The sequence below is a fragment of the Lepisosteus platostomus genome, chromosome 23 (genome assembly GCF_059453375.1).
Source record: "Lepisosteus platostomus isolate fLepPlt1 chromosome 23, fLepPlt1.hap1, whole genome shotgun sequence".
Classification (NCBI taxonomy): Eukaryota; Metazoa; Chordata; class Actinopteri; order Semionotiformes; family Lepisosteidae; genus Lepisosteus; species Lepisosteus platostomus.
In genome coordinates this window covers 10,921,864-10,946,983 of record NC_142633.1, presented here as the reverse complement: position 1 = coordinate 10,946,983, position 25,120 = coordinate 10,921,864, and the positions used below count along the sequence as shown (strand labels likewise).

At 39.7% G+C, this 25,120-nt stretch overlaps 1 protein-coding gene across 4 annotated transcripts in view; it reads right to left on the bottom strand.

The window, feature by feature from the left end:
- Positions 1-25,120, bottom strand: part of kif17 (kinesin family member 17) — a 98,335-nt gene extending 73,215 nt beyond the window's left edge. The window contains exons 1-13 of one of the 4 annotated variants that reach the window (XM_088616988.1): positions 25,077-25,115; positions 24,117-24,463; positions 23,104-23,250; positions 21,695-21,796; positions 18,555-18,744; positions 17,289-17,741; positions 16,647-16,750; positions 14,511-14,673; positions 13,906-14,006; positions 13,430-13,545; positions 12,259-12,487; positions 10,939-11,197; positions 10,067-10,158 (exon numbers count right to left, since the gene is read on the bottom strand). In XM_088616988.1, coding sequence (XP_088473114.1) covers positions 10,067-10,158; positions 10,939-11,197; positions 12,259-12,487; positions 13,430-13,545; positions 13,906-14,006; positions 14,511-14,673; positions 16,647-16,750; positions 17,289-17,741; positions 18,555-18,744; positions 21,695-21,796; positions 23,104-23,250; positions 24,117-24,347 — 2,187 coding nt within the window. In that variant the 5' untranslated portion in view covers positions 24,348-24,463; positions 25,077-25,115. Of the gene's footprint in view, positions 1-10,066; positions 10,159-10,938; positions 11,198-12,258; positions 12,488-13,429; positions 13,546-13,905; positions 14,007-14,510; positions 14,674-16,646; positions 16,751-17,288; positions 17,742-18,554; positions 18,745-21,694; positions 21,797-23,103; positions 23,251-24,116 lie in introns of all 4 variants that reach the window. The other 3 variants (XM_088616989.1, XM_088616990.1, XM_088616991.1) reach the window with 3 other exon arrangements.

Here is a 25,120-nt window from a genome sequence, read left to right as displayed (position 1 = left end):
AATTTAAACGCATCTGAAAGCACAGAAAATGCATCAAAACATTTCCAGGAGTGTTTAAACCCTAACCCTAACCCTAGCTCGGGTACTTATAGAAAAAGTTTCAAAATCCCGGCATCAAAACACTGTGCTAAAAATGTTACCCAAATGACTCCAGATCACTCAGAAATACTTCATGTAGCAGTGTTGGCGTATAATAAATGTATCTAATGTGAATCTGTTTTAAATTTGCACTATTTCTTCTTTTTGTAACCTGCATCAGAAATAAAGCATACAATAAGCATGTATTGTTCCATGTAAATGTTTGTATTACAATTGCAACTAAATCTTACCGCAAAACTTCATTTTATATACTGTAGACTGAAATGCAAAAATAAGTGAGATTATCATGCAGAAAGTGTGTTTGCAAACTTTTGTGTTTTGACCATTTTTGATTGACAGGTACAGTACATGGCTTATTAAAAACTGCAAAATTGGGCAAAATTGATTTGTTGAGGAAACAACAAAACAACACCTTTCCTGCAATTTAAACGCATCTGAAAGCACAGAAAATGCATCAAAACATTTCCAGGAGTGTTTAAACCCTAACCCTAACCCTAGCTCGGGTACTTATAGAAAAAGTTTCAAAATCCCGGCATCAAAACACTGTGCTAAAAATGTTACCCAAATGACTCCAGATCACTCAGAAATACTTCATGTAGCAGTGTTGGCGTATAATAAATGTATCTAATGTGAATCTGTTTGAAATTTGCACTATTTCTTCTTTTTGTAACCTGCATCAGAAATAAAGTATATAATAAGCATATATTGTTCCATGTAAAAGTTTGTATTACAATTGCCACTTACTTTTACCGCAAAACATCATTTTATATAGACTGAAATGCAAAAATAAGTGAGATTATCATGCAGAAAGTGTGTTTGCAAACTTTTGTGTTTTGACCATTTTTGATTGACAGGTACAGTACATGGCTTATTAAAAACTGCAAAATTGGGCAAAATTGATTTGTTGAGGAAACAACAAAACAACACCTATCCTGCAATTTAATCGCATCTGAAAGCATAGAAAATGCATCAAAACATTTCCAGGAGTGTTTAAACCCTAACCCTAACCCTAGCTCGGGTACTTATAGAAAAAGTTTCAAAATCCCGGCATCAAAACACTGTGCTAAAAATGTTACCCAAATGACTCCAGAACACTCAGAAATACTTCATGTAGCAGTGTTGGCGTATAATAAATGTATCTAATGTGAATCTGTTTTAAATTTGCACTATTTCTTCTTTTTGTAACCTGCATCAAAATTAAAGTATACAATAAGCATATATTGTTCCATGTCAAGGTTCGTATTACAATTGCCACTAAATCTTACCGCAGAACATCATTTTATATAGACTGAAATACAAAAATAAGTGAGATTATCATGCAGAAAGTGTGTTTGCAAACTTTTGTGTTTTGACCATTTTTGATTGACAGGTACATGGCTTATTAAAAACTGCAAAATTGGGCAAAATTGATTTGTTGAGGAAACAACAAAACAACACCTTTCCTGCAATTTAAACGCATCTGAAAGCACAGAAAATGCATCAAAACATTTCCAGGAGTGTTTAAACCCTAACCCTAACCCTAGCTCGGGTACTTATAGAAAAAGTTTCAAAATCCCGGCATCAAAACACTGTGCTAAAAATGTTACCCAAATGACTCCAGAACACTCAGAAATACTTCATGTAGCAGTGTTGGCGTATAATAAATGTATCTAATGTGAATCTGTTTTAAATTTGCACTATTTCTTCTTTTTGTAACCTGCATCAGAAATAAAGTATACAATAAGCATATATTGTTCCATGTAAAGGTTTGTATTACAATTGCCACTTAATTTTACCGCAAAACATCATTTTATATAGACTGAAATGCAAAAATAAGTGAGATTATCATGCAGAAAGTGTGTTTGCAAACTTTTGTGTTTTGACCATTTTTGATTGACAGGTACAGTACATGGCTTATTAAAAACTGCAAAATTGGGCAAAATTGATTTGTTGAGGAAACAACAAAACAACACCTATCCTGCAATTTAATCGCATCTGAAAGCATAGAAAATGCATCAAAACATTTCCAGGAGTGTTTAAACCCTAACCCTAACCCTAGCTCGGGTACTTATAGAAAAAGTTTCAAAATCCCGGCATCAAAACACTGTGCTAAAAATGTTACCCAAATGACTCCAGAACACTCAGAAATACTTCATGTAGCAGTGTTGGCGTATAATAAATGTATCTAATGTGAATCTGTTTTAAATTTGCACTATTTCTTCTTTTTGTAACCTGCATCAAAATTAAAGTATACAATAAGCATATATTGTTCCATGTCAAGGTTCGTATTACAATTGCCACTAAATCTTACCGCAGAACATCATTTTATATAGACTGAAATACAAAAATAAGTGAGATTATCATGCAGAAAGTGTGTTTGCAAACTTTTGTGTTTTGACCATTTTTGATTGACAGGTACATGGCTTATTAAAAACTGCAAAATTGGGCAAAATTGATTTGTTGAGGAAACAACAAAACAACACCTTTCCTGCAATTTAAACGCATCTGAAAGCACAGAAAATGCATCAAAACATTTCCAGGAGTGTTTAAACCCTAACCCTAACCCTAGCTCGGGTACTTATAGAAAAAGTTTCAAAATCCCGGCATCAAAACACTGTGCTAAAAATGTTACCCAAATGACTCCAGATCACTCAGAAATACTTCATGTAGCAGTGTTGGCATATAATAAATGTATCTAATGTGAATCTGTTTGAAATTTGCACTATTTCTTCTTTTTGTAACCTGCATCAGAAATAAAGTATACAATAAGCATATATTGTTCCATGTAAAGGTTTGTATTACAATTGCCACTTAATTTTACCGCAAAACATCATTTTATATAGACTGAAATGCAAAAATAAGTGAGATTATCATGCAGAAAGTGTGTTTGCAAACTTTTGTGTTTTGACCATTTTTGATTGACAGGTACATGGCTTAGCAAAAACTGCAAAATTGGGCAAAATTGATTTGTTGAGGAAACAACAAAACAACACCTTTCCTGCAATTTAAACGCATCTGAAAGCACAGAAAATGCATCAAAACATTTCCAGGAGTGTTTAAACCCTAACCCTAACCCTAGCTCGGGTACTTATAGAAAAAGTTTCAAAATCCCGGCATCAAAACACTGTGCTAAAAATGTTACCCAAATGACTCCAGATCACTCAGAAATACTTCATGTAGCAGTGTTGGCATATAATAAATGTATCTAATGTGAATCTGTTTGAAATATGCACTATTTCTTCTTTTTGTAACCTGCATCAGAAATAAAGTATACAATAAGCATATATTGTTCCATGTAAAGGTTTGTATTACAATTGCCACTTAATTTTACCGCAAAACATCATTTTATATAGACTGAAATGCAAAAATAAGTGAGATTATCATGCAGAAAGTGTGTTTGCAAACTTTTGTGTTTTGACCATTTTTGATTGACAGGTACATACATGGCTTAGCAAAAACTGCAAAATTGGGCAAAATTGATTTGTTGAGGAAACAACAAAACAACACCTTTCCTGCAATTTAAACGCATCTGAAAGCACAGAAAATGCATCAAAACATTTCCAGGAGTGTTTAAACCCTAACCCTAACCCTAGCTCGGGTACTTATAGAAAAAGTTTCAAAATCCCGGCATCAAAACACTGTGCTAAAAATGTTACACAAATGACTCCAGATCACTCAGAAATACTTCATGTAGCAGTGTTAGCGTATAATAAATGTATCTAATGTGAATCTATTTGAAATTTGCACTATTTCTTCTTTTTGTAACCTGCATCAAAATTAAAGTATACAATAAGCATATATTGTTCCATGTCAAGGTTCGTATTACAATTGCCACTAAATCTTACCGCAGAACATCATTTTATATAGACTGAAATACAAAAATAAGTGAGATTATCATGCAGAAAGTGTGTTTGCAAACTTTTGTGTTTTGACCATTTTTGATTGACAGGTACATGGCTTATTAAAAACTGCAAAATTGGGCAAAATTGATTTGTTGAGGAAACAACAAAACAACACCTTTCCTGCAATTTAAATGCATCTGAAAGCACAGAAAATGCATCAAAACATTTCCAGGAGTGTTTAAACCCTAACCCTAACCCTAGCTCGGGTACTTATAGAAAAAGTTTCAAAATCCCGGCATCAAAACACTGTGCTAAAAATGTTACCCAAATGACTCCAGATCACTCAGAAATACTTCATGTAGCAGTGTTGGCGTATAATAAATGTATCTAATGTGAATCTGTTTTAAATTTGCACTATTTCTTCTTTTTGTAACCTGCATCAGAAATAAAGCATACAATAAGCATGTATTGTTCCATGTAAATGTTTGTATTACAATTGCAACTAAATCTTACCGCAAAACATCATTTTATATACTGTAGACTGAAATGCAAAAATAAGTGAGATTATCATGCAGAAAGTGTGTTTGCAAACTTTTGTGTTTTGACCATTTTTGATTGACAGGTACAGTACATGGCTTATTAAAAACTGCAAAATTGGGCAAAATGGATTCGTTGAGGAAACAACAAAACAACACCTTTCCTGCAATTTAAACGCATCTGAAAGCACAGAAAATGCATCAAAACATTTCCAGGAGTGTTTAAACCCTAACCCTAACCCTAGCTCGGGTACTTATAGAAAAAGTTTCAAAATCCCGGCATCAAAACACTGTGCTAAAAATGTTACCCAAATGACTCCAGATCACTCAGAAATACTTCATGTAGCAGTGTTGGCGTATAATAAATGTATCTAATGTGAATCTGTTTGAAATTTGCACTATTTCTTCTTTTTGTAACCTGCATCAGAAATAAAGTATACAATAAGCATATATTGTTCCATGTAAAGGTTTGTATTACAATTGCCACTTACTTTTACCGCAAAACATCATTTTATATAGACTGAAATGCAAAAATAAGTGAGATTATCATGCAGAAAGTGTGTTTGCAAACTTTTGTGTTTTGACCATTTTTGATTGACAGGTACAGAACATGGCTTATTTAAAACTGCAAAATTGGGCAAAATTGATTTGTTGAGGAAACAACAAAACAACACCTATCCTGCAATTTAATCGCATCTGAAAGCATAGAAAATGCATCAAAACATTTCCAGGAGTGTTTAAACCCTAACCCTAACCCTAGCTCGGGTACTTATAGAAAAAGTTTCAAAATCCCGGCATCAAAACACTGTGCTAAAAATGTTACCCAAATGACTCCAGAACACTCAGAAATACTTCATGTAGCAGTGTTGGCGTATAATAAATGTATCTAATGTGAATCTGTTTTAAATTTGCACTATTTCTTCTTTTTGTAACCTGCATCAGAAATAAAGTATACAATAAGCATATATTGTTCCATGTAAAGGTTTGTATTACAATTGCCACTTAATTTTACCGCAAAACATCATTTTATATAGACTGAAATGCAAAAATAAGTGAGATTATCATGCAGAAAGTGTGTTTGCAAACTTTTGTGTTTTGACCATTTTTGATTGACAGGTACATACATGGCTTAGCAAAAACTGCAAAATTGGGCAAAATTGATTTGTTGAGGAAACAACAAAACAACACCTTTCCTGCAATTTAAACGCATCTGAAAGCACAGAAAATGCATCAAAACATTTCCAGGAGTGTTTAAACCCTAACCCTAACCCTAGCTCGGGTACTTATAGAAAAAGTTTCAAAATCCCGGCATCAAAACACTGTGCTAAAAATGTTACCCAAATGACTCCAGATCACTCAGAAATACTTCATGTAGCAGTGTTGGCATATAATAAATGTATCTAATGTGAATCTGTTTGAAATTTGCACTATTTCTTCTTTTTGTAACCTGCATCAGAAATAAAGTATACAATAAGCATATATTGTTCCATGTAAAGGTTTGTATTACAATTGCCACTTAATTTTACCGCAAAACATCATTTTATATAGACTGAAATGCAAAAATAAGTGAGATTATCATGCAGAAAGTGTGTTTGCAAACTTTTGTGTTTTGACCATTTTTGATTGACAGGTACATACATGGCTTAGCAAAAACTGCAAAATTGGGCAAAATTGATTTGTTGAGGAAACAACAAAACAACACCTATCCTGCAATTTAAACGCATCTGAAAGCACAGAAAATGCATCAAAACATTTCCAGGAGTGTTTAAACCCTAACCCTAACCCTAGCTCGGGTACTTATAGAAAAAGTTTCAAATCCCGGCATCAAAACACTGTGCTAAAAATGTTACCCAAATGACTCCAGATCACTCAGAAATACTTCATGTAGCAGTTTTGGCGTATAATAAATGTATCTAACGTGAATCTGTTTTAAATTTGCACTATTTCTTCTTTTTATAACCAGCATCAGAAATAAAGCATACAATAAGCATGTATTGTTCCATGTAAAGGTTCGTATTACGATTGCCACTAAATCTTACCGCAGAACATCATTTTATATAGACTGAAATACAAAAATAAGTGAGATTATCATGCAGAAAGTGTGTTTGCAAACTTTTGTGTTTTGACCATTTTTGATTGACAGGTACATACATGCCTTAGTAAAAACTGCAAAATTGGGCAAAATTGATTTGTTGAGGAAACAACAAAACAACACCTTTCCTGCAATTTAAACGCATCTGAAAGCACAGAAAATGCATCAAAACATTTCCAGGAGTGTTTAAACCCTAACCCTAACCCTAGCTCGGGTACTTATAGAAAAAGTTTCAAAATCCCGGCATCAAAACACTGTGCTAAAAATGTTACCCAAATAACTCCAGAACACTCAGAAATACTTCATGTAGCAGTGTTGGCGTATAATAAATGTATCTAATGTGAATCTGTTTTAAATTTGCACTATTTCTTCTTTTTGTAACCTGCATCAAAATTAAAGTAAACAATAAGCATATATTGTTCCATGTCAAGGTTCGTATTACAATTGCCACTAAATCTTACCGCAGAACATCATTTTATATAGACTGAAATACAAAAATAAGTGAGATTATCATGCAGAAAGTGTGTTTGCAAACTTTTGTGTTTTGACCATTTTTGATTGACAGGTACATGCCTTAGTAAAAACTGCAAAATTGGGCAAAATTGATTTGTTGAGGAAACAACAAAACAACACCTTTCCTGCAATTTAAACACATCTGAAAGCACAGAAAATGCATCAAAACATTTCCAGGAGTGTTTAAACCCTAACCCTAACCCTAGCTCGGGTACTTATAGAAAAAGTTTCAAAATCCCGGCATCAAAACACTGTGCTAAAAATGTTACACAAATGACTCCAGGTCACTCAGAAATACTTCATGTAGCAGTGTTGGCAAATAATAAATGTATCTAATGTGAATCTGTTTGAAATTTGCACTATTTCTTCTTTTTGTAACCTGCATCAGAAATAAAGTATACAATAAGCATATATTGTTCCATGTAAAGGTTCGTATTACAATTGCCACTAAAGTTTACCACAAGACATCATTTTATATAGACTGAAATGCAAAAATAAGTGAGATTATCATGCAGAAAGTGTGTTTGCAAACTTTTGTGTTTTGACCATTTTTGATTGACAGGTACATACATGGCTTAGCAAAAACTGCAAAATTGGGCAAAATTGATTTGTTGAGGAAACAACAAAACAACACCTATCCTGCAATTTAAACGCATCTGAAAGCACAGAAAATGCATCAAAACATTTCCAGGAGTGTTTAAACCCTAACCCTAACCCTAGCTCGGGTACTTATAGAAAAAGTTTCAAATCCCGGAATCAAAACACTGTGCTAAAAATGTTACCCAAATGACTCCAGGTCACTCAGAAATACTTCATGTAGCAGTGTTGGCGTATAATAAATGTATCTAATGTGAATCTGTTTGAAATTTGCACTATTTCTTCTTTTTGTAACCTGCATCAGAAATAAAGTATACAATAAGCATATATTGTTCCATGTTAAGGTTTGTATTACAGTTGCCACTAAATCTTACCGCAATACATCATTTTCTATAGACTGAAATGCAAAAATAAGTGAGATTATCATGCAGAAAGTGTGTTTGCAAACTTTTGAGTTTTGACCATTTTTGATTGACAGGTACATGGCTTAGCAAAAACTGCAAAATTGGGCAAAATTGATTTGTTGAGGAAACAACAAAACAACACCTTTCCTGCAACTTAAACGCATCTGAAAGCACAGAAAATGCATCAAAACATTTCCAGGAGTGTTTAAACCCTAACCCTAACCCTAGCTCGGGTACTTATAGAAAATGTTTCAAAATCCCGGCATCAAAACACTGTGCTAAAAATGTTACCCAAATGACTCCCGATCACTCAGAAATACTTAATGTAGCAGTGTTGGCGTATAATAAATGTATCTAATGTGAATCTGTTTGAAATTTGCACTATTTCTTCTTTTTGTAACCTGCATCAAAATTAAAGTATACAATAAGCATATATTGTTCCATGTAAAGGTTTGTATTACAATTGCCACTAAATCTTACCACAGAACATCATTTTATATAGACTGAAATACAAAAATAAGTGAGATTATCATGCAGAAAGTGTGTTTGCAAACTTTTGTGTTTTGACCATTTTTGATTGACAGGTACATGGCTTAGCAAAGACTGCAAAATTGGGCAAAATTGATTTGTTGAGGAAACAACAAAACAACACCTTTCCTGCAATTTAAATGCATCTGAAAGCACAGAAAATGCATCAAAACATTTCCAGGAGTGTTTAAACCCTAACCCTAACCCTAGCTCGGGTACTTATAGGAAAAGTTTCAAAATCCCGGCATCAAAACACTGTGCTAAAAATGTTACCCAAATGACTCCGGGTCACTCAGAAATACTTAATGTAGCAGTGTTGGCGTATAATAAATGTATCTAATGTGAATCTGTTTGAAATTTGCACTATTTCTTCTTTTTGTAACCTCCATCAGAAATAAAGTATACAATAAGCATGTATTGTTCCATGTAAAGGTTCGTATTACAATTGCCACTAAATCTTACCGCAAAACATCATTTTATATAGAGTGAAATGCAAAAATAAGTGAGATTATCATGCAGAAAGTGTGTTTGCAAACTTTGGATTTTTGACCATTTTTGATTGACAGGTACAGTACATGGCTTAGCAAAAACTGCAAAATTGGGCAAAATTGATTTGTTGAGGAAACAACAAAACAACACCTTTCCTGCAATTTAAATGCATCTGAAAGCACAGAAAATGCATCAAAATGTTTCCAGGAGTGTTTAAACCCGAACCCTAACCCTAGCTCGGGTACTTATAGAAAAAGTTTCAAAATCCCGGCATCAAAACACTGTGCTAAAAATGTTACCCAAATGACTCCAGATCACTTAAAACATGTCCAGGAGTGTTTAAACCCTAACCCAAGCTTGGGTTCTTCTAGAACAAATTTAAAAAACCTGGCATCACAACTGTGTTGAAAATGTTACCCAAATGACTCCAGATCACTTAGAAACATTTAAAGTAGCAGTGTGGGCATATAATAAAACATCATTTTGTCTGGATTGACCCAATCCAGACAAATGGTTGAAACCTGTTTAAACCGTGGATTCCTAAAATGAATGAACCAAGTAAGATTGGTTAAATGGTCCCCTTTCATCTGACACCCTTTTATATCCCCATGGTTCATTAAAAAGGCAGATATCTGAAGCCAGCTAAGGCTGAAATCTTATACGTTTTACTCAATTTCGTGGCAACGCATCTTTTACCCAATCTATCCAACTTGAAAGAAAACTGTGATCCTATTGTGTGCATTTAACACGGAGAACAGGAGGCACTTCTAGGTGCCCGGGGTAGGGGTGTACCCCGGTATCCTGGCCAAATTTCCCCATCAGCCTTTATCAATCATGGCCTCCTAACAATCCCCCTCTGTGAATTGGCTTCATTACTCTGCTCTCCTCCCCACTGAGAGCTGATGTGTGGTGAGCTCTCCCTTTTTGTTGCCGGTATGTTCTTCAGGTGTCCACCACTGTGGAAGAGAACGGTGCGCTCGCACTCACCAGCAGCGACTCTCCATTCTCCGCCGAAGAGTTCCTCCGCCCTGAGAGCCGACCCTGATTGGCCATGTTGCCTGAACCCAGAGGGGGTACTGCTGGAAGAGATGAACGGCAAGGCTGTTCCACACACCTCCTGAAAAGTCTGGACCCACTCAAGGTATCATTTAAATAAAAGGGTAGTCCAGTATGATGGAGCTTTAAGACAGTAGCAGAGAAGTGAAGGTGGTATCAGTATGACACAACGGAGCAGGTGGGAGGGTAGTTTTGGTCATGGCTGGGTTCTGCAAGTGAAAACCCTGACCACAGCATGAGTTCTGCAGCCAAGACAACTTACTGTAAATACCTGCTGTGCCACAAGCAACAGCAATCATCTTTTCTAAAGTGGGTGTGAGAAATAAACAGTACTTTTACTGGATTGGACTGCGATTTGTTCTAGAGAATTCATATTCCGTAACAGATACTGCATGACTGTAACAATCACTGTCTTATTAATCATTCATCACTGAATATGGGATGTCTCAGGAGAATTAATGTCTCATAGTTTCTTATTTTTAATATATGTAATGCATACTGTAAACTATTCTAGCTTTGTAATAGCAGCACGGTTCTGCATAATGTTTGACAGTGAATTGTTTTGAGAAATGCAAGTCATGTGTTTAGACGTGACAAGACATAAATAAAAAACTTCATTTCGGGCAGACAGACCTGCCTTCCGTGTTTGTTGGACACTTTTTGTAAAAGTGAAAGAATGGAAAATAAAACCAGGCTATTAAACGCATATTGTACATATTACTCAATAAAAACAAAATGACATCAGAGGCTATTTTGTAGTAGTGGGTGAGTCCGGCCAGTATTCTGATTCCCTACCACCTCACCTGCAGGCAGGGACGTTTTCTGTACCACCACCTCTGGCAGCCTCCAGGTGGCGCCGTCCTCATCCCAGACAGCCTCCCGACGCAGGCGGTCCACGTTGCTATAGTTGCAGTCGCGCCGGATGAGCGGCTGCACGCGCTCCAGGATCTGCTGCAGGAGCTGAGCCTCGCGCTCCAGCCGGCGGATGGCAGCCAGGTAGTCGATGCGCTCCAGCTCAAACTCGGACTGCAGGTCCTGGATCTCGATCCGCGCAGCCTTCAGCTGGACCGAAAGAGTCAAAAGTAAGGTTAAAATCCCCCTTTCAGCATTACGCAGAAATGAATCATTCTGATTCTTATACAGGGGGGCTGAATGAAATTGTTTATGTTGTATGAAATTACCAGTAGTGAATACATTGTTAGGGCAGCATAGTGGTGCAGTAGTTTAGATAAGATAAGATCACTTTATTGGCCATGTACAATTTCTTGTTTTATGAATTTGTCTTTTTGCATACCATAACTTGCTCTCCATGAGACACACAGACAGGGAGAGAAGCTTGGGGTCAGAGCGCAGGGGCAGCCATTGTACAGCGCCCCTGGAGCAGCTGGGGTTAAGAGCCTTGCTCAGGGGCCCAACAGAGTATTTTTTTACCAATTTACCAATTTAGAAAAAGGCAAACTATTCTATGATGAATAGTTAAGAGTGCAGAATTTAAATAAGATATGTTTTCTTAAAAATGTACCATGTAAGAACTCTACAAAGTAATACTTAATTTTGTTTGCTTTTTTTGTTCAGTTTTTGCCACCACAATACAAAAAAATATTGCTGCTCTGGAATCTGTCCAGTGAACAGTAACAACGGGCTCAAAGGAATGTTCTAAAATAATTAAAATCTTTTTAGTCTTGAACAGAAAAGATGACTAATTCAAGTATAGAAAATTCTCAGATGCAGGTGACAGAAGTCAACCCTATTGGGCGTCTTCACAGTCTACAGCGAAATACAAAGCAAAGGAAACAAACAGAGACCAACAGTAAGAGTATTTTAAAATGAAGAACGGGGAATGTTATTTTCCGTAAAAGGTTGTAGAAGACTGGAACAAGCTACCCAGCCATGGTATTAAAGTCAACAGCTGGATGAGATCCTCATTAAATTAATTAGTGAATGAACTGGATCCCTTCATATACATAATGTGATTTTAGATCCTTTGGGATCAAAAAGGGATATACAAATACAATTATTAATTTAAAAGACTTTGCTTAGTGGCACAGTGAACGATAACTGGAGCACATAGAATAGTAAAAGCAAAAAAAGGGAGCAAAACAGCATCGATCCAGAGGTCTGACCTTCTTCTGTGAGTTTTCCAGCAGCCTGCTCTTGGCATGCACCTCCTCCTGGATGGAGTCATAGACCTGGAGCAGCACGCTCTCGCCCTCCTCGCCGTTCTCGCTCAGCGCCTCCACCAGCTGCCTCTTCCGCTGGTCCGCCAGGCGCTGCCTCTGCCGGTGCCGCTGCCGCAGCTCCTCGTTGCGCGCCTGCTCCCCCCCGACGAACTCCTGCTCCAGCTGCTGCAGCCTGGCGGGACACAGCGCCCTCTTCTCAACCCGCTCGCCCTGGCTCACGAGCCGCGCGCCCTCCCGCTGCCGTGTAGAACACTCCCCACAACCGTGCCAGCCAGCAGCCATGTCCCCCTGCAGCTCACAGCTGGCAGCCCACTGAAGCAAGGCAGGCGTGAGCCTGGTCAGTACCTGGAGGGGAGACCTCCTGGGAAAAACTAAGGTTGCTGCTGGAAGAGGTGCTAGTGGGGCCAGCAGGGGGCGCCCACCCTGCTGCCTGTGTGGGTCCTAATACCTCAGTATAGTGACGGGGACACTATAAACGTCCTTCGGATGAGACATAAAACCGAGGTCCTGACTCTCTGTGGTCATAATAATCCCAGGGCATTTCAGGAAAAGAATAGGGGTGTAACCCCGGCGTCCTGGCCAAATTTCCCATTGGCCCTTACCAATCATGGCCTCCTAATAATCCCCACCTATGAATTGGCTTCATTACTCTGCTCTCCTCCCCACTGAGAGCTGATGTGTGGTGAGCGTTCTGGCGCACTATGGCTACGCATTGGTGATGATAGAGGGGAGTCCCCATTACCTGTAAAGCGCTTTGAGTGGAATGTCCAGAAAAGTGCTATATAAGTGTAAGCAATTATTATTATTATGCCTTCAGTGGCAATGCACTTTCTTTAAACACTACAGCCAGCTTACAGCACATCACCATGTGGACCATCATACACTTCCAAATGTACTACTTTGACACTTACTCCCCATGAATACTACACATCTAGAAAGAAAGGAAACAAATATCTATTCTAAAACCACTTTCAACAACAATATCATATTAGGGACAAAGGGCCAATGAAAGGGAGTGATCAGTGAGTAATTCTAGATACTAAAGCTTTCCAGGCACTCTAGAACCCCACACAAACTTCTGATTGCATTACAAATGTCCAGTTGATCTCTTTACCTCTCCAGTGCGTGTTTCTGGTCCAGGGGTCCTGGTGTAGCGCTGGGGGGCACCTCGGTCTGCTCCTCTCCCCCTGTGCCAGTGTGCCGGGACACCTGTGGCTGGCTCACATGCACCTGGAAAAGACAGGCATGATGTCAGTACAGTCATCTAGGCAGAATCGGGCCATGTACGCAACTACTTGGCTAAAGACTATGCCACAAGTTATTGCCAAAAAAGCAGGAGGCTTACATATAATGAGCATCAAAAGAAACTTAGAGCTTAGAACTTTACCAAATTCTCAAAGTTATTATACGGAAAATGACAAAACCTACACTGACATTTTATTGAACAGACAAGACATGAGTCAGCTCATGATGCTGATTAACATTTATTATCAATTATCAAGATAATCTCGATAATTGATCTTGGTTCCACTATAGGGGTTTCCCTATTAGTCAGAACCTTCACAGCAGATGATGAGGGAACCATTCTACCTTGGCCAGGGACTGTTCCACTCCGGTGACGTCCTGGGGGGCAGCAGTGCCGGGTCGAGACAGATCCTCATCAGCAGCCTCTACCACAGTGCAAGGGACCCCTACAGCAAGAGACAAGCAGAACCTCTTCTGTCTCTTCTGTAAGTTTGCAGTGCAGACCTGAAGACCACTGTGTCTGAGTTGTGCATATACACTGCCCTCAGTTGTGCTTATCATAGCAGATCATCCTTTTTACCTTTTAAAAGTGTCATTCACTTTCAATGTCTAAGGCTTTGCAATACATGTAGTTCCAGGAGTTTCCTAAAAGGTGACAGGCAACAAACTCAGCAAGCATAATAAACACAGGGAACTGCAAGGTCTGCTTTCATAAATTGGATTCTTAAACTGGTCTGAAAACATGATGTACTGTACTGTAGCATTTTTCCCTATTAAGTACTGCATACACAAAACCATGCAAATAAGTAGAACAATTACAAAATATTGTCCTAAATTGATATTAGGCCTTCAAATTATGGAAGAAGAATGAAACTAACCGTGTCAGAGCTATCATCAGGATTTTGGAGATCGGCTTCTAAGGCTCTGCAGTCACAGGGCGGTGGTCTTACCTGTACTGGAGACTCGGCCTGTGCTTAAGGTCTGTCTACCCAGGCTGGACAGTTTGGCTTCGTAGGAGGTGCGAAGTGCAGCAATATCCTCCTGTAGCTTGGCCTTCGACTCCTGCTCTGCATCGTATTCCGCCTGCAGCCTTGCCAGCTTCTCCTCATACTCCTGCCCACACAAATGCAGAGACTCAGTTTTAAAAAATCCAGATAATTCCTTACACTTGCATAGCACTTTTCTGGACAATCTACTGAAAGAGTTATTTACAGGTAATGGGGACTCCCCTTCACCATTATCAGTGTGCAGCTTCCACTTGGATGATGCAACAGCAGCCAAAGTGCACCAGTAACGCTCCCCATACACCAGCTCTCAGAGGGGAGGAGAACAGAGTGATGAAGCCATGGTAAAGACCAGGAAGATCATCCGGCCAGGACACTGGGGTAACAAACCTACTGTTTTTGAGAAATCCGCAGGGATTTTTAATGACCACTGAGAGCCAGAAACTCAGTGTAATGTCTCATCTGGAGGACAGCGCCTTTTTAATAGTATAGTGTCCCCATCACTATACTGGACCTACACAGACCACAGGGTGAGCGCCCCCTACTGATCCCACTAACACCTCTTCCAGCATCATCCTTAGTTTTCCCAGGAGGTCTCCCATGCTTAGTTGCAGGGGGTTGCCAGTTATGAACTGCAGAGAGATACAGCTGCTGGCTATAAACGTAGCTTCAGCAAATCCCCTCCACAACAGCACTCTGCAGCAGCACATTGCCCTTCACTCTGCTCACGAGAGATTGGAGCAAAGCTGGAGATTTACAGAGGAGGAATTAATTACAGAACAACATTCCTGGAACCTGACTCAAAACCTTAGTGTTAGAATATGGGATTCCAAGCAGACATCACCAGCATGCCTCCAGACAACTGTCAGGCCCTGTGTCCCCACTAGGACACTGAGATCTGCTTCAGGCTGATTAGCAGTGCAAGGCAAGGGCTCTAGCCCCAGTTCTCTGTGAGCCCCAGTGGTGGAACAACCTGTCTGCCTAAGTCAGAACTACAGACTCAATCTCCATCTTCCAGAAGAAACTGAAAACTCATCTCTACAGGATCTACAGAATTCGGAAGCACACAACTAAACCCAGACTTAGTGACTATGAAACTATTTTACTACTTCCTGTGCATCAAGCAGCACTGAAACTCCTTAGCACTGTGCAACATTCTAGCATGTAATTTACAATGTGCGTACTGCTTTTGTGGTTTTATTGTTGTTTTATGCTACTGTTAGCTGCACCTTTTGCATCTTGAGCAGATGCCATTGCAAGTCACTTTGGATAAAATTGTCGGTCAAATGAATACATGTGTATATGTGTCAAGGTTACAAAACGCAGCAGCTACAAAAGATACTGCACAGCCTTTGGTGCAAGGGTGCACACTCTTTCCAAATAAGGAAAAAAAAAATAAAGTTTCATTAAGAAATAGACTGCAATGAACAACAAAGAACACGTTACTGCACACTTCACATCAACTCAGAATTCTTAAGCTCGACAGGTAGACAGATACCTGCATTCAACAAGACAGGCCAATTCTGCAGTTTATTGGAGGACCAACATTAAGGCAGAACACGCATGCATGTGGAACCTTTATAGAACAGATACTGGAATAAGAAAAGATCAAAACAAGAGGGGCACATTTCTCACAAGAATATTTCGCAGTTTAGAGATGTGAGAATGTCATCAATTCTTTTCCCACCAAACCCTAGACAGTCAGCTTCAAGGTTAAAAACATCTTGTTTTGAAAGTGTGTGAGAATAAACCTTTATGTGGTATTTAAGTAATTAACGAAAATAATCAATTTAATGAACTTACTTATACTGTAAGTATATAATTATAATATTAGTATTATACTTATAATAATAAGCAATATAATCATAATTGGATAAATAAATTAATAATCATGCACTACAGGTTTGGTAGGTAGAGACTGCATTGGAAAATCAGAGTTAATCAGAAACTGTCAAATAGCCCACATTGTAAAAACCAGAGGCTCTAATACAGGCAGCCAGTACAGAGGCTAAAGACTTTGCAGACTGCTCCATGATGAGTTCAGACTGTTTGGTATTAGCCAGATACTTTTTGGCACATTACCTGCCTTATCTTCTCTTTCTCATCCTCACTGTCTGAGGCAGAGCTGGAGAAGGGCTGAGACTGTACGACACCGGGTGCTCCCGAGACCTTGCTGGCCAGCAGAGCTAAGAAGGCGGGAGAAAAATGAAACAGTTTTCTTCTGAGAAAAGAGACAGTGAAGACAGTCAGAAATCTGTGGTAACGTTCTGTTAGTCATTAAATTCTTGTTTTATACACAGTGCCGAATTTGAATTTCTAATGCACACAGTATCATCATTCAGTTATTCAGGAAGCAATAAAGATACTTTGGGCTTCACTGTTTAAAATTAGACTAAAAATGGACAGTCTAGAAAAACAAAAGATAAGTGACGAACTTAGTTATACTTGACAAAACTACACAATCTTTAATTCAAGCCTCAGAAAATGCATAAGCAAAACATTTTCCAGATGGCCTAGCTGAAACTATCCGTCTGTCATAATCTGAAACACTCCTTTCAAAAGTCGCATAGGCTGGTTCTTGTAACTGAAGGCTTACTTTCTTCAATCCTTCAAGATACACTGAAGGTACATTAGTTTCACTCAAGCTGCAGGATGGGTTACAATTAACCAAACCTCAAAACTACGGCGGAAAGCATAAGGAGACGATCTGCTGGAAAGACTCACTGGAAATGTGAACATCTCCCAGCTGCCCGGACAGGAGAGAACGGAGCTGCTTGATTTCCTCCTGGTACTCCCGCAGGAGGGCATCCTTCGGGTCCTCATTGATGCGGGGCCGGTTCTGGATGCTCTTGGCGCGGTTGGCGTAGCGGAGGGTGCTCAGGCTCTCCTCGTAGTTGTTATCCGCTGGCGAGAGGCAGGCCACCATGAGGGTGCGCGTGTTGCCCCCGAGAGAGTCCTGCAGCAGGCGGGTAAGCTTGGAGTCGCGATAGGGGATGTGCTTGGCGCGCCCATCCACCAGCGCCGAGATGACGTTGCCAAGCGCCGACAGGGACAGGTTGATCTTGGTGGCCTCTCGCAGCCGCTCCCCAGTGGCGCCGGTCTTGGACTGACGCTCGCTGCCAGCCAAGTCCACCAGATTCAGCTTCCCTGCCCTCAGATGATCCTTCCCGCCTGCATCTGAGCCAGCCAGGGAGGAGGGAAGAAAAAGAGTCATTAAGGTCTTTTCAGATTTTAATATACAGGAGAACAAACGGGCACATATCCTTTTAGACATTAGCAATAATAAGAATGAATAATTCCTTACACTTATATAGAGCTTTTCTGGACACTCCACTCAAAGCACTTTACAGGTAATGGGGATCTCCTCCACCACCACCAGTGTGTAGCCTCACCTTGCTGATGCGACAGCAGCCATAGTGTGCCAGTATGCTCACCACACATCAGCTATTAGTGGGGAGGAGAACAGAGTGATGAAACCAGTTCATAGATCAGGGATTAGGAGGCCATGACTGGTAAAAGCCAATGGGAAATTTGGCCAGGATGCCGGAGTTATACCCCTGCTCTTTTCGAGAGACGCCCTGGGATTTTTAATGACCACAGAGAGTCAGAACCCCGGTTTTGCATCTCATCCAAAGGACAGCGCCTTTTCACAGTATAGTGTCCCTGTCACTATACTGGAGCATTAAGACCGCAGGGTGTGCGCCCCCTCCTGGCCCCACTAAAACCTCTTCCAGCAGCAACCTTAGTTTTCCCAGGAGGTCTCCCATCCAGGCACTGGGCAGGTTCACACATGCTTAGCTTCAGTGGGTTGCACGTTGTGAGTTGCTAACTTTGGAAAAACAAAGTTTTATTTGCATGTCTATTCTAGGCATTCTCCTCTTGTGCTTTTATTGGGGTGCCTATCCATGATAGAAGAAGTAGTATCAACATGGTAAGCTTTTGGGTGTCTGCAGTTACAGTTGTACACTCTCCGCTGTTTGGCACTCTCACCAGTGTTGCAGATCTCCAGGTGAATGGTGAAGATGGAGTGGGAACGAGAGGAGTCCTTGTTCATTAGGGTGTAGCCCACTGAACGGTTTTTCCAGCCTTGATCCATGATGCGCTCACACTCCCCCACGCTGTGCACCACATGCATGGACAGATCCCGCACATATACGCCCCATTCTGGGTGCTCCTTCAGCTGCACAACACACAAGCACAGAGGGGATTGACTCTGGATCACTAAAGCACATTACAAAACTCATTTTTTCCCATGGTCTTTCTGGTCATGAATTATTCCTCAAATGACTGAGTGCATTATGGTTTTGTCTGGAAAAAATATATAGGAAAACGTTTGTCAACCATCTATCCTCTAGGAAACTTGGAGAATGGCCACAAGAAGACTTGGTATTGAACAGAACATGAAAAAGCTTTGATGGATGAATACTGTACATACAGTAGCTTGTATAATGCAAAGGAACACGTAAAGGTTTATTCCATGCCACAAAGAAAAGAGAGACAACATTTCAGCTGTGGAGCCTTCTTCAGGTATCTTCAGCCTTCTTCTTTCAAAACGTTGTGTCTCTTTTCTTTTTAGCATGGAATAAACTTTTACTTGTTCCTTTGCAGCCTACAGTACATATGCTGACGTACCTCTCTGTTTGGATAGCTTGTGTGATGGTTAGTGTACTTTGCTTATTTTCAAGTGACATAACACCTTTTAAAACACAATTAACACTAATTGCATTTGCATTAGATCACAACTTAGTGAAAGAGAATAGTTGCTCTTTCATGATTTGATGCTTTAAAGAATTATTAACTGTTAAAAACAATTCTGTCAAAAATGTTATTGTCTCATTTCACAATTGGTCAAAATAAATGCACAACCACACAGACATAAATCAGCTGGTAAATATTTAAGATGTTCCAGTTTTAACATCGCCCAAATCCTAGAGTACCAGGATACATACTGTATCAGAATATCATCACACTCGCTAAAAAACATAAAAGTACCATACGTAGATTTCTGAAACCAGAAGTCGAACCATAGAATATTTTTAGAGTAGGTTATTTTTTACTGTTCTTTTCTCGCTACTTACAGTACACTGCACAAATCACACTCTGTTGTAATGAGAACTAGTGCCTGGCCTCGTTTCAGAGTAGAGGGAGGACGTAACCTTGGAAACAGGTTTGATTTTTTGGAGCCCTCTGATGTTAAGTTGGCTGGAGCTCTGAGGTAATGTCAGCACACAGACAGACTGGTTTACTAATAGTCCTCCTCTGCAATGACACTAATGCGTGAAGTATTCACCTATTACTTCTTCTCATTCGCTGGTTGCCGAGGAGACAGCCATTATGCCCCCGCTCCTTGCTCTCCCATTATAACCACAGTGGTTGCTGTAGAAACCAATTGCAATGTGGATACTGCACAAAGGTCTCACTATTTGGCAAGAGCAACAGTGTACAGAAATATTCACTAAAAAAAGGCCTGCAACTATAAACAAAGCGAGCTTTCAACGAAGTGTCTCTTTCCAGACAAAAGGAAATGTGACCTTACTGGCTTCCTTTTAAACATGTGGCTCACTGCAATAATGCTTAAAAGATACATTAATGCATTTTCGCAATCCATTTCTTCCTCCAAGGTTGATGGCAGCAGGAAAGCAATAAATATATGTAAAGTATAACAGTAAACTAATACAGCTCTCCTGTCTTTTGATCCCCATATAAAAAATCTGATTAAGAAAAACAGTTTTCACCTTGAAAAGAGTACCTGCATCGGGCAATTTCTATCAATGTCTGGTGCGGAGTACCTGAGATATGGTTGATTTATAACTTAATTTATAACATCAAGGCTTGATTTCTGCAACACTTTACTCAATGGCTCCTAACACTCATCTCAGTAAGTTGCAATATGTCCAAAAATCTGCAGCTGGACTCTAATTCACACCAGACCTTGGCATTATATCACTCCTACACTTAAGCCTCTATGTTGTTTGCCTATAAAGTATCATATTCAATAAAAGATCTTGTTACTGACTTTTATGGCTTTAAGCAATCTGGCTCGGAGAGTAGGAATGTAATCACACTCTCTAAATTCTTTCATGTTCACACATTCTGTGGAGGTTGGTCCTTTGGTCACTGTACTCAGGACTGTACCTTGGGCATTTGGTGACCATGCTTTTACTGTTGCTGCTCCATTGTTAAGGATTATTATTATTATTATTATTATTATTATTATTATTATTATTATTATTATTATTGACCTTGCTGTACAAACATTCTGGATCCCAATCTTAGAACAGAGCTTTGACATTTATCCAATCTGCCTTGTGAAAGTTTGTTCAGAATCCAGATCTCACTTGATGGGTCTTCAGCAACAGTCAAACTTTCTGTTCTTGTACGGACAAGTGTTAAAGCCTAATGCTACTAATTAACCCCCATGGTACACATGATATGAATCAGTATGTGTTGACATACAAGATCAGGTAAATATTCCCTGGCTTTAATTTCCCTTATTATCATATAAAAAAACAACCTTTTAGTCTTGAACAGACAGGACTACCTGGGGACCCAATTCAAGAATTCCGAATTGTTAAAGGAATTGACAAAGTCAACCCAGGGGACAATGGAATCAAAATCAAAGGACATGATCAGAAACTACAGTATGTGGAACTGCATTTAAAACTGAACAGCAGGACTCCCAAAGGGCTGTGGGAGTATTAAACTACCCAGCCATGCAGATGAAGCCAATACCCTATGAACTATGAACTTGCTTAATAACCAATGTTCTGCTTTACTTTACCTAGAGTTTGCCTGGAATGTGATCTAGGTATTTACAACACAATTCGCTTCAGAAAAGACTTGAAAGCTGAAACAAGATAAAGTACTATGAGGCAACTGAACAACATTACTTAAAATTCTAAGGTTATGCTTTTCAATGCTTTACAAATGGCATTGGGTGCACTGATTGATGTCAATCTCATTCTCTTACATGTCTTCTGCCAAGCATTAGCTATTTAGCTATACTGTATATTTATTTCTATTTTAACGAATATTTTTTCAGTTCCTTGCATCTAAAAAAATACAGCATTATTAACATTTCATTATACAGCCAGCATGGACACAGCCAGAAGGATTAGAGAGGTCCTCACCTCCAGTTTCTGTTTGGTGTCATTTCCCAGGAGGTCTCGAATTTCCTCATTGTAGATTTCAAGGTAGGAAGCTCTTACAAGGAACTTTGTATTTTCTGCACACTAGTGTGAAAAAAGTAAAAGAAGAGAGTGAGAATTTTCTGTGTGAAATTGCCCCACCAAGTTTAACATGCAATTTTTCCTTTAATAATGAAACCAAACCATCACCAGATGGGACAAATGGCTTACTCTGGTTTGTAACTTGTCTCATGTTCGTACTGTATGAATATCCAAGGCTACCAGAGTGGGACAGGGAGCTTACAGGAAAGTAAACTCACCTGTGTACAGCAGGACTGTATTGTATAGCCTAATCTCAAACAGTGCATAAGTCAGCTATTGTATGAGTTAAAAAGATCATTTGACAGATGGTGATTTGCTAAGACAAAACAAACTAATATCTTTTTCGTGGACAAAACCTCAGGAAATATATGTGATCAGCATGTCCACTTCTGGTCCCAGGTTAAGACCTAACATTTTAGGTCTTTTTAAAAGCACAAATACCTGAAAGGCTTGAAGAACTTGTTCAGTTGTTGTCCAACTAACTCACCGAGCTAACTGAGGCCATTAAGAGCTAAGCTGGAATGAAAGCCTTTCGAGACACCAGCTCTCCAGGACCAGGGTTCAGCACCCATGTTCTAGATTGCAAGCCCTCTATGCAAAATTATAGACTAATGCTTAAAGTTGTGATCGCAACCAAGCTCTGCCATACACACTAGGCGTAATGACATTCATGTAACACATGAACATGTAACACAACAGCCATCAAGCTAATCATTACTGTTAAATATTTAATATGTAAATCCCCTGCTGTGAACTGTGCAATAACATGTAAAGTAAGTCCATACTTGAGCGCAGAACCTAATTAACTGAGAGGAGAGCAATTCAAGGTACAGTACCTTTCTCAGGGCTAATACATAAGTATCAAATTTCCCACCATTTCAGTTATGACATCTGAGTCCTTGACCACTACTCTGTGTTGCACCTATATCCTTAAGTTGTGAGTTGAAATATAACCATAACACTCTAGGTACACTTGTGGGAAACATCACTCTCTGCAAAGCAATGAAAGGCACATGGCAAGACTAATAAACAGGGGACCATGCTAATACACTGGGAGTAGCTTTGTTCATCAGCAGGGATGGAAATTCTCTGTCCCCAGGTGCTACAGAATCCTGTGGTTCGATTCTAATTTTGATTTTAATCACTTGAGCGAAGCATTAGGGCAAGAAGCCCAATCAGCTCTTTCTTCAGCAGTGGCTAATTCGCACGTCAGTCCTGCAGGGCTAGAGTTGCCCCTCCCTGGCCTACGACACACGGGCATGAAAAGACAGAATATGCAGTGACAAGGAGTCAGGGGTCTGCGTCTGCACCTGTATGCTCTCAAAGATGTGCTCGAAGGCTCGGGGTATCACACCTCTCTGGCTGGGGGGCTCGGGGACCCCCTGCATGGTGAATGACTTGCCACTGCCTGTCTGCCCATAAGCGAAGATGGTCCCATTGTAGCCCTCAGTCACCCCCTGGCAACACAAGACAGGAAAACCGTTAAAACTCCATCCATTTTCTAACCTCTTAAACCAACACAGGATTGCAGGGTTGGTGGAGCCTATCCCAGCAGGGCAGGGGAACCTCTGGATGGGTTGCCAGTCCGTCGCAGGAGACACAGACACAAGCACAGACACATGCAACCTACTAGCATGGTTTTGGACTGTGGGAGGAAACCAGAGCGCCCACAGGAAAAGTTTTTATTCTGTGGAATAAAGTACAGGTTACATAGTCAAACCGAGACTAGGTAGCTGGCAAAGTTAAGACAGAGGTTACACCACATCCAAACAGCAGGCAAGCTACAACACACTGAGGTCAAATGAAGCACTGGGCAGAATTACATTTCACATTGTCACTTTCTCTGAGCCCAAACTTGCAATTTAGGGGATTTTCTGGGTCATTTGGGGAAGAATACATGGCAGAAAAGTGATGCAGTCAGTGATGCAGGTGACAAGGAACATTTACTCTGGTGTTAGGCTTTTCCTGTGAATTTGCACTTACAGTATGCAACCCATTTATTTGTCTAGCAGTATATAAAAATACTCTGCATAGATTTTACATTATTATTACTATATTGTAGATACAGGCCTGTACATGATTACAACAACCATTGTAAATTATATACTTTAACTTTAATTAACGTAGTAGGTATTTGTTTTTGCAAGCTGTTTGCAGCTTCGCTATTGTTCTTTTTTGTTAGTAGACAAAATAAACTATGCATCAGCTGTCGAAGAGCTCGATCTTCATCTTGCTCTTAAAGGAACGTACTGTATCAGCCTCATGTTGTCGTAACGCATGGATACCCTCGGTGGCCAAGAGAAGACACCAGTGCTAACTGTACCTCCACCAGCGGATAGGCGATCTCATTGTACAGCTGCTCTGTGGTCTGATCGCTGAAGTAGGTGCCGTCGAAGGTGAACTGTTTGGGCGGTTCGTCGGTGGCTCCCGGCTTCTGGATGAAGCACTGACAGAGGCTGGGGTCCATGGTCACCACCGTCTTGCAGTTCAACGCCTTCTCCCGGTCGTTCGTCGGTCGACACCGGACCACGACTTTCACAGACTCCGAAGCCATCCTGCCCCCAGGCGCTGCGTAAAACGGAGCTACCCGAACTGGCTAAATATTGGACCGACGCGCGTTTAAAAGAACATTTTGTTTTCTGATGAATCTGCCGCTAGGATGTGCACCCACTGTGTATTTTCGCGAGGAATCGGATTAAAATAGAGAAAAAAATAGCGCCGATTAGCTCAGTAATTCTAAATATATAAACAGTTCGTTTTTTATATATATCAAGAAACAAAGTTTTTTATACACTAGACTATACGTATAGAAAAATAGCAATCTCGGTACAACTCGGTATACAGTCAGAGCAATCCTATCATGATAAGATATATATATATATTTCGCTTTGCTTTTTTAATAACAGTATTTAATTCACGAACTATAGCTCACGTTCACCATTTTAAACGAGTACTGTGCGAACCTCGCTCATATTCCTGTAGCCCGACATTACTGAAGCTAATGCATGCATTCTAAAGGAAAACCATCTTTTTCATAAGTAATAAGCAGCTTTTTGCAACATGCATCTTGTTTAATGACAACGTTCAGACGGCAAGACTATCATCGTCCTTTCATGACAACGTTCCGACAGAAAGATTATCATCCGTTCATCACCACCTTCACTGCGTTTTCATCCTTAATAGACGATGTGGCCGTTCATCTCCCCATATATATATATAAACCATGTGGTTTTACGTCTTTATCTCTGAATAAACAAATACCGATTGCTGCTTTTATCTCTACCTCAACACCAACAACCCTGGTCCTCTTCCCGTGGCGTTCCAGGT